Source organism: Eutrigla gurnardus (assembly GCF_963514095.1).
Source record: "Eutrigla gurnardus genome assembly, chromosome: 19".
NCBI classification, from domain to species: domain Eukaryota; kingdom Metazoa; phylum Chordata; class Actinopteri; order Perciformes; family Triglidae; genus Eutrigla; species Eutrigla gurnardus.
The window spans coordinates 22,609,072-22,619,413 of NC_139930.1; the positions used below are offsets into that span (position 1 = coordinate 22,609,072).

The 10,342-nt window shown below is 42.7% G+C and overlaps 1 protein-coding gene across 7 annotated transcripts in view; it reads left to right on the forward strand.

Annotated features, from left to right (window-relative positions):
* Positions 1-9,855, forward strand: part of camk2b2 (calcium/calmodulin-dependent protein kinase (CaM kinase) II beta 2) — a 28,295-nt gene extending 18,440 nt beyond the window's left edge. For 3 of the 7 annotated variants that reach the window (XM_084036090.1, XM_084036091.1, XM_084036094.1), the window contains 7 exons: positions 3,810-3,878; positions 4,566-4,610; positions 5,229-5,277; positions 6,089-6,164; positions 6,643-6,737; positions 6,887-7,123; positions 7,930-9,855. In XM_084036090.1, coding sequence (XP_083892216.1) covers positions 3,810-3,878; positions 4,566-4,610; positions 5,229-5,277; positions 6,089-6,164; positions 6,643-6,737; positions 6,887-7,122 — 570 coding nt within the window. In that variant the 3' untranslated portion in view covers position 7,123; positions 7,930-9,855. The remainder of the gene's footprint in view (positions 1-3,809; positions 3,879-4,565; positions 4,611-5,228; positions 5,278-6,088; positions 6,165-6,642; positions 6,738-6,886; positions 7,124-7,929) is intronic. The other 4 variants (XM_084036096.1, XM_084036092.1, XM_084036095.1 and 1 more) reach the window with 3 other exon arrangements.
* The last annotated feature ends 487 nt before the right edge of the window (positions 9,856-10,342 follow it).

A 10,342-nucleotide genomic window follows, 5' to 3' on the forward strand; every position in this document is an offset into this window, starting at 1 on the left:
GCATACAGCAAATCACAAATCCTAGAAAATCAAACAAATATTTCATGTCCGAAAAGGAGCAGGAAGGAAGTGTGAACTTATCAAGTCCTGCTCCTTTTTTAAAATCTATATTTCATTTTTAGCTGTTTAATCATTCTAAACACTTCAATCATAATGAACAATAAAACTCACTATAGTCAGACAATACTGATGAAAACACAAGTTAAAATACACTAATATCCAATTCTTAAAGAATGCAACATTATATCCTGTTTTAAACAAAGAGATATGTTTGACATAATATTTACCAACACTTATTTAACCATCATGAAAATACCATATTTATAGCTTTCCATGACTTTGAAGCAAATTTTCGTCTTTGTATTCATAAAATAAAAGTGGAAATCCCTGACAAACTTTACTTTTTATATCTTAACTAAAATGAATGACAAGCTGTGTGGATTGATACTAAACAAACATGTATTTAATTAAAAAACTCCATTGTGTCTTCATTGAATAAATAAGTAAATAAAAGTGTTTAGTTTTAACATGATTTAGTCTAAAAAACAACACACACAAAATCCTCTGATTATAAAAGTATGTTCAAGCAAAATCAAGTCCACTTTTTAATGTTGGGGGGAACAAACGCGACACGGGGTGATTTTACTTTGAAGGTTTGGTCCTCGGACTTCCGCTGGCAGCTCCAGCTGGCTGCCGTTGATGCTGCAGCAGAAGCCGAGCTCATTACAGTGCTGCTCTCTGCTTCAGTACCGAGGCGCTCTGCAGCCACTGATTGGTGCACCTCTGTATAGCTGCTCGCTTGTTATTTGTTGCACTCTGAAACGTGTGTGTGTGTGTGTGTGTGTGTGTGTGTGTGTGTGTGGTGTCTCTGCAGCGTTGTTACGCATGTGTGCTTGCATGAGTCAGTGAAGCCTCCGTGAGCAGTTCAATGTACGCTGCTGTGTAGGAAAGTGGTCACATTTGTTCCTTTTAGTTTTACCGGAACAAAATAGTTACTTCATGCTGAATATTTCTTTGACAATAACTTGTAAACAATATAAAATAAACTTTTTTGTGGACTTTGGAAGCGCTGTACCTTTAAGAGTGGAAGGTGTTCAGCCTCTCCTCTCCTCTCCTCCCTCCCTCTCTCTCTCTTGACCTGTTTCCAGGTCATGACACACTCTTTCATTAACCTGCATTTCCTCCTTCCTCCTCTGCTCCCCCCCCCCCCCCCTCTCTCTCTCTCTCCTCGGGTGGCCTGATGCTAATCTCAGATTATTTCCCCCAGATGATTAATCTATCGTTACGTAACCACAGCTTCGCCCTTGCTGCACTCTGACGTCACATCAATGCACACGACCCTGGAGCTCATTCCTGCATCTTCCCTCCTCTCTCTCCCCCTCTCTCCCTCCCTCCCGCTCTTTGTGTTTATTTCCTGGGAATATCGTTTATTTATAACAGCTGCTGTGAATCTATTGTTGTATACTGGTTGTGTGAGATGACTCTATCATCCCCAAAGGGGAGGCCTGATGGAAGTTACAAGAAAAACACCCAAAATAAACCTTATAGTTTGTTTATCGATACTGTATCCCAATATTTAGCGTTGCAATATTGTATCTATATATCTATATATATCATATCCATGTTTATACACTCAATTATTCGTAATATGCTATTTTTGATTGTCTATGAACACGTGTAGATAGAATCACTAACCAACTAATCCCTTTTTTCACGCCACCAAGTGGCCAAAAAAACCTCCACTGACACGTATGGAATTCCTGCGTAACCATGGCGACGTATTCCAACGACGGATACGTTCAGGCCTTTAGCTTCACGTTAAGTTACGCTCGTTTGAAGCCGAATAGACGAAACGCCGTGTTTTCAACGCTGGCGAGAAGTCTGTGAATCTGAAATGATGCTTGGAGAATCAGACTGTGACTCAACATGAGCGGCAGACGCACAGAGCTCTGCTCCTCGGTTGTAACTGAAGTGCCCACCCAGCCAACCACTTGCCTCCGTTTCCTGCCAGAATTAAACCTCGCTGTTCAGTCCCGCAGCTTTCGTTCTCTTAAAAATGTATTTTGGTCTGATGTGCGTCTGGAACAAAATAAATAATTTATTTAGTAGGAACATAAATCACCTCGGCCCCGCCAACACAAACTCTCATGTGAGATAAATACTAATTTAGTGCAGCATGTTAGCGATCAGTAGGAATCCCTCCGTCTTGGCGGTTTGTGTTTCGAATGTTTTCTGATCCTCAGTTATGGTTCAACACAAAGATACAGAATTCGGCACCGGAGGAGACATCAGAATCGGTAGGGTTCGTCCTCTGGGCGACATGAACGTCTGTAACGACGTCATGGTGTTCCATTTAATCACTTGAGATATATAAAAAGACGGTTTATTCGATACGTCTCTTACAAAGCAGCACAGTCATGTGACCAGTGGTGTGGTGGTAGTTGATGAGGTGGGTGTACTGCTAGGTAGATGGGTAGGTTACAGAGGAGGAAGTGGGTATACTCTCCCATATATTCCAATGGCTTTCTGGCTGATAGGTGGGTATACTGTAAACCACCAGAAAAAGAAGTGGGTATACCCCGTATACCTGCGTATACCCTCCACTACACCACTGCATGTGACTGAGTGGGCTCCCTGAAGATTGGCCTGAGGGACGGTTTGCAGAGTTCACATGCAGGTCTGCTCTCAGGTCACAAAATAAGGACACCACAGAAGAAGACCACTGAAACAGCTGCTTGTTTATCCCTCCGGCAGGAGAAACACCACAGCGAGTACCTTCAAACGGCAAAATCCAATGCTTTGAAAACGTCTTTTTTTGCCCTTTGATTTTCAGTGCTGCTTATGGGCGACCTCAACGACGGTGACAGACGGGGTCACATACACTTCCTGTTTTTACTCAGGAACAACCTGACATGTTTTGTTGTGGGCGACGCATTTTTAAGCGATGTGTCTTGGTGTGATCGCCCCCCTAGTAATCCTTTGTGACTCCTTTTTACAATTAAATTTGAGAAAGAGAGCCGATTAAAATGCACAAAAACTGAATATACTGCTAACAGTTGGTTACATGAGAATCTGCTCATCTTCAAATGTTCTCACATCGTCTCCCAAGTCGTTTCTCCCTCCCACACTTTTCCATTTTCTCCTTTTAATGGCCAGAATTTAGTTTTTTTTCCGTCTTCAATCCGACACAATTACCTGCTGAGGAAAATAACAAGCAGAGAAAACACAGAGTTAATTGGTTTTAAGCATGAAGTCGCCTCGTGGCGTCTGCGCGTGCGTGTCCGTGCACGGTGTCGTACAGGAAGAGGCGTCCACGATGATAAAATGTCAAGTTGCGGGCTGTTGACGGTTTCATAAGCGCTGCGTGTCTTCCTCTGCTGTTCACTCGGCTGGGATGCATTAAGAGGAATCTCGGATGTTGCTGTATTTCTGACAGATGTTGCAGACGAGCACAGCTGTCATTGGTTTAATTCGCCATCTGCCAAATAGCGTCCAGAGTCGGGAGGGCAGCCAATGAGAAAGAAAAGGCCCGATATATCGGAGCTGTTGACGGGGATAGAAGTGACTGATTGCATGAAACCTTTTTATCTAACGAACACTGTGAAACCTCTAAATAGCGCGTCTGCTCTCTGAGTGCTCTCCGTTCTTTCCCGCCCACTATTTTTAATCTCTGGAGCACTCTTATGCTATTTTTTTTATATATATATATATGTAATGCACTTGTTATTACACTTTGCAACCAGCAGGTGGCCCCGCGCGCCATTTGTTTCGCCGAGCACTAATGTGGCGCTTTGTGTTTTCCTGCACAGCCCCAGACAAACAGCACGAGAAACAGCATAGTCACCAGCCCCAAAGGCCACGCCCCCACCGCTGCGCTGGTATGCAGCTCTGTGTCCATCTGTCCGTCCGTCCATCCAAAATGCAGAGTGTGTAGGTGTGTGTGTGTGTGTGTGTGTGTGTGTGTGTGTGTGTGTGTGTGTGTGTGTGTGTGTGTGTGAGAAAGAGAGGGAAAGGTGTGTGCAGATTGGAGTGGTTTTAATTCAACGTTAATTTGATACATTTAAGAATTGCATTCATTCACTTTCTTGCAGTTAAATGCAAAGGAGTGAGTAGAATCCATATGATTTATTTCTTATTGTTTGTTAAGAGAGTTATGTCTTATTATCATGTTCTGTTCTGTGGTTTATTGTTGATTCAAAACCGCTCAGAGAAAGAAGAGGCGTGACGCCAAACTTTTGGTTTTGGTGTTTTTTTAATGTTACATATTATACATGTGATTCTTATTGATTTAATTTGTATGAAATGGGACAAAAGTGACGTGTGAGAGAGTTTAATAACTGTTGCATCGGTGCATATCCATCATTTCTGGCTTCATCTCTCTTACAACCATCCTCCATCATGAACTTTCTCTAGTCTTCCACGTGTGTTACTATTTATAATCTTCCTCTGATGTCTCTCAAACCCTCATTTGGTCGTCACAAATCATTCCCTCTCTATTGCTTCTCTCTTTTCCTCCATTCTCCCTCCTTCCCTCCCTCCCTCCTTTCTCTCCACTCTTCCTCCAGGAGCCTCAGACTACTGTCATCCATAATCCAATAGATGGGACCAAGGTACATCCTCCTCCCCTCGCTCCATCTCTTCATCTCTCACCCCCGTCCTCACCCCTCCTCTCTGTCTGTGTGGGGTGAAGCTGTATCTGGACCAAGCAGGATTCCGTTGAATCTCTTTACCTCCACGTGTTTGTGTGTTTGTGCATGAGAGAGCTGCAGAGCGGCTGACAGGTGTTTGGTTGTCGTACACCGTGTTCACGTGAATGGAGCTCAGTGGTTTCCTGCTGCTGACTCATCGATCCGTGTTTGTCAGCAGATGAAACCGTCGGCGTCCCGCCATTTGGTCTTTGTGTGGCGCCGGCTGAAGCGTCGTGTGCCGTTCAGTCGTGTGTGTGTCCGTCTGCAGCCAGGTGGTGGCGCTCTGCCCAGTCACACCTTCAGCTGCAACTGTGCTGCGTTTTTTTGGGCAGAAATCGTGGCGTTAAGTTTGAGTCATTTTGTGGATTCACTGGTAGAATCGTGTGTGTGTGTGTGTGTGTGTGTGTGTGTGTGTGTGTGTGTGTGTGTGTGTGTGTGTGTGTGTGTGTGTGTGTGTGTGTGTGTGTGTATGCATGCTTGTGGGTGTATGCATGATTTATTTCTATTGGAAAATAACATTTTTGTCTGTGCACTTTGCAGGAATCATCTGACAGCAGCAACACCACTATTGAGGATGAAGATGTAAAAGGTGAGTTACACACACACACACACACACACACACACACACACACACACACACATAACACACACATAAAAACTAGTGACAGATACCTGTACATTCTACTCAAGTACGGTAACAAAGCTGGGAATATGTATCGTGAAAACATGTTTGTAGAATCTGAAAATGAGCAGTTTTTTTATTTTGTATTTGGGTGAACTGGTCCTTTAAGTAAAACATATTGAATGGAGGACTTTTATAATGTGATGTTGCTCCTTTTGTTTGACACAGAGCTTTTGTTTAAGGTATTTTGTTGCATTGGGGGGGATAAAGGTGAAGGTGGAGGATAGTTAGAAAATATACCTCACAGTCACACAGAGATGAGGGAGGGGGGAGAGCGAGAGAAGGGGGAGGGTGAGAGAGGGAGAGTCGGTCAGGGCGAGCTAAGCCTCGCTCAGTGTCGGGAGGAAATGAGGGGAGAAGGACACAGTAAATCTCATCTAAAGCGCTGAGACAAGAATAGCGTGATGAGCTCAAGCAGCCTCACATGCGAACGAGAGATGTGATGGATGGAGGTGGAGAGCGGCGTGGCGTCTAGACGCAGCGGGCGTTCACATAGTTTTGATAATAGCCGAAGGTGGATGTGCAGGCGAGGATCATGGGGAGGCAAACAACACAACTTCCTGCAGGGAACTACTTTTTCTGCGTGCAGCAGTAGCACGGAGGAGGTGTCATCACCGATGACCTACGATGAGTAACGAGCTCCTAGGTGAGTTCTGTGAGTTCGGCGCTTCGGGGAACTTCACCCCCAGGTTGAATCACTTTGTTTTCTCGTCTGCAGCTCGCAAACAGGAGATCATAAAGATCACAGAGCAGCTCATCGAAGCTGTCAACAATGGAGACTTTGAGGCCTACGCGTGAGTCCACCACTTCTTCTTCTTCTTCTTCTGCTCCTCTTGTTTCCCATCAGCCTGCAGGAAAAGAGCACCAACGCTCATCCATAGACAAGCATTAATCTGATTATGTGTTTTGTGTTTGTATTAAGAGATTAAAGAGTAATTACAGTCATTTTGAGTCCTCTCTTTATCTCTTACCGCTCCTTTGACTCAATAATAAAATAAAATAAATAAAATAATTACAAAAATTAAAGCATTATTTGGTGCGATTCTCGTACATAAATGTCGCAGTACCATAAAGTGGTACTATGATGTCATCAAACGGAGGCGGGGCCAAATGTTGTCATGTTTTGTCAGCTGTACGATATAGCCACAGAATTGCTGAAGTAATTACGTTATTATTGTTGGCACACGAGCACTTTCGCCACTTCACAAACCAGGTTTTTGAGATTTTTAAACTTGAAGGTGATATTCTGAATTTAACCCGCATGTTTCACAGGAAGATCTGCGACCCCGGTCTGACCTCGTTCGAGCCGGAGGGTCTGGGTAATCTGGTGGAGGGAATGGACTTCCACAGATTTTACTTTGACAATCGTGAGACAACATTTTAAATGATTTTTGCCATTGAAACATACAGACAGAGTTGTGGGTGAAGTTTGCTCTCTCTCTCTCTCTCTCTCTCTCTCTCTCTCTCTCTCTCTCTCTCTCTCTCTCTCTCTCTCTCTCTCTCTCTCCGCCGTCAGTCCTCTCCAAGAACAGCAAACCCATCCACACCACCATCCTCAACCCCCACGTGCACATGATCGGGGACGAAGCCGCCTGCATCGCCTACATCCGTCTGACACAGTTTGTGGACGGGCAGGGCCATCCCCGCTCCAGCCAATCAGAGGAGACCAGAGTATGGCACCGCAGGGACAGCCGGTGGCAGAACGTCCACTTCCACTGCTCAGGAGCTCCTGCTGCCCCGCTGCAGGGATGAGGTACGAAGACGACCAGCTTAGCTTAGCTTAGCATAGAGACTGGAAACGGGGGGAAACGGCTAGCCTGGCTCCGTCTTTGGTGTTGGTTCATAAAGATGTCCTTTGCATCCAACACTTGCTTTTATTTCTTACATTTTCCAGCAACACTAGTGCAGCTGCAGTGTTCAGGTAACAAACCTGGAAGAAAAGAGTGTAGTTTGGATTAAATTAACGATGGAGGCAGCGTTACTTAGTTATGTGACCTCAATAACCAGCACTCTCTTTTAATCTCTGGCTGGCTCTGATTGGACTTGGTAACCAGGAAGTGGTGCGATAAGCAAGCTTGTATAAGATACGGCTCAACGTTGGTTTATGATCCATAATCCAATTTAGAGAAGAAGATCCTGGTCAGAGGACAACTTCCCAAAATGTCCCAGTATGAATATGAGGAAGACGTACTGGGATAAAAATCATTAATTTCACACACGCCCAAGGTCTAACTTTCAGCCAATCGTTGACCTCCTTTATACTTTGGCTCCACCCTCTGAGCTGTCAATCACAACAGAGCCAAGAGAGCCGTTGGGTCAATGTTATTACGCCTGGAAAAATAGTTCCTTACAAGAAGTGAAATTTGAGCTGGAGTTTTAACAAACATTCCGTAAACAAACAAACAAACTATCTAAAAAATGTAGCAACTTTGGCAAACATGGTGGAGGTTTACAGAAACTAGGTGGCCGATGTGTCGATGGACGACGACATGTAGTAATGCTACATTTTCCTCCTTTTAACTTGCTGTTTGCAGACTAACGTATCTCCTGTGTTTCCAGGGATACGAGCCTGACGAGGAGGCCCAGGGGAGCAGAGAAGGTGGATGATCCGAGAGAGGTGCAGGTGTAAAGGAGTCTGAAGAGTCAGATTTTTGGGGGCATCGTGGTCGTTTTTACCTGCAGTCTGCATTCCCACCTCGCTCTTCTCTCTCTCGTCTCTCCACAAGCTCTCTAACAACCGGCGCTCCCATCGTTAAACCCACACTATGAGCAGAAGGCGTGTCCGCCAACAAAAAAAAAAGAAAAGGAAACTCTTTCGCCTGCGTCTTGTCTTCAGTTTGTGGCTGCGAGTCGCTGCAGCGGGAGAACACCCGCCCCCCCCTCCTCCATCGTGTGCTGCCTCCAGCGTGGCAACTTCCTGTCGAAGATTCACCCTCTTATTCCCCTCATAACATCATTGTTACTTAACTTCTAGTATTATTATGGCTGCTGTCTATCGTTGTGCTCTTTCAACTGTACAGTATATTTATTAGTCATTTTAAAACCTTTCATTCTGGTATCTTCCATCTTTTTTTATGATGAGCATGACCCCCCATACCCGTGTTCGTAACGCCTGTTTTTTCTGCACGACTAAACGAACAAACGGCATCACAAACGTGTCTCATGGAGCCGAGAAAGAAACCAGAGGCTGCGTTTTCTAATGATCTTTTTTTGTTATTTCAGTGGAGCTTTTTTTGTTTTTCTCCGGAGTGTAGTCAACCCTGAACCGACCCCCTCTGAGCCGCTCTGTGAGACAGTAAAAACCATGCAGCATGCTAAGCTAACACGCTACCGTTCAACTGATTCTCTGTGTATTGAACATTGCTAAGCTAACTACTGAAATTATGACAAATGGTTGAAATTTATAGCATCACGCCGTTTATGTAAAATTTCATCGTGGTGATTTAACTACAAGTATGCTGTAGATGGTATTTAATTGCATGATATTCCAAGTTAATAACATTGGTAAGTTGGGTGTTATCGTGCATTTTTTGTTGATTTTTTTTTTTTGGACTGAACTGCTGGTGAGCTATAATCTGTTGCCTCTATTTTCTGGGCTTTTGTAAGTGCATCAACTTATTATAATATTTTGTGTTCATATGATGATGTGTAGAATATGAGGATACTGGTGGCGATCATGACAGAATATACCTTTCAAAGAAATAGTTTTAAAACAGCTCTTTACAGTATCAAAGACAACAAAAAACAACCCCAAGATGCTAATCTTAATCACTTTTATTTTTTTTATTAGAGCAAATCAGAGGAAAATGTTACATAAAGCAGATTTTTGCTTTGCACGTCATAAGAAAACACAAAAATGCATTTTAAAAAGGGAATCAATGCGCAAAGAAAAGAAATGACGAGTCCCGAAATAAAGTCTCAAAATTGTTTTTTTATTTCTTAATTTAAAAGGTTAAAAGGCCTTTCCCCTGCGAGGCCCTGACAATGCACCAAGCTCTCCTCTAGGTGGCGCCAACGTGTAAAATCATGGAATTACTGTAAAATGTGAGTAAAATGCAGGCTTCAGAATGCAAATCTGATCTGTGTCGGTGTATGGAGGGAAACTAATACAGTACTTAATATATAAACTAATACAGTACTTAATACTTAATTTCAAAACAGCATTTTTATTTATTTCATGATTGCCTCAACTCAAAGAGTTTTCAATGTGCAAAACAAAAAACAAAGAGACGTAGAATATAATATCCAACAATAAAGGACATGGACAGAGATAATAAGTCGAATAAATCAAGTTTGTTTCTAGAGCACATCTCAGTAACGGTGCAATTCCTATAAAACTTAAAATGACAAAGTGCAAATAAAATATCATAAAGTCCAAGAGTATATCAAATAAAAATGAGCAAAAACAGAACAAACAGGTGACAAATACATGAAAGTTACTGTGCAATATAATAAATTATTTAATAAAAGGTTTGTTCCACATATATGAAAAATTGTAGAAAGTTATAAAAGTTATAACTTTGTTATAACTTTGTTATAACGTTGATATCTGTATTCTGAGGACTGTTTTTTATTTTAATGGTTAAAGGTAAGAATTAATGCATCAGTTTATCTCTTTTGCACATTAAATTGAAGCTAAATAGATACTGCAATTAAAATTCACAATCCTTAATTATCTGACAGACAGTCTGCAGGTCGGTGGGTTTTATTTTTGTTATTTTGTACCAGTAAAAGTCCATTATAGGGCGTGAAGCCAATGCTAACAGTCCTTCCTGTCCAGTCTAAATCCTGATGGTATCGGTGCTTTAATGGGATTACTGGTCATTGAGGGTCATTTAATCCTCGTTCCGTTCGTTAGTATTTGGCCAGAGTGGAACACAAGTCAAACACTTATTTTATTTGTATTATTTCTTTGAAGAGCCTTGTGGTTTATATTCCTTTACGATCAGGAGTCGGATGAGTAACAGCGAGA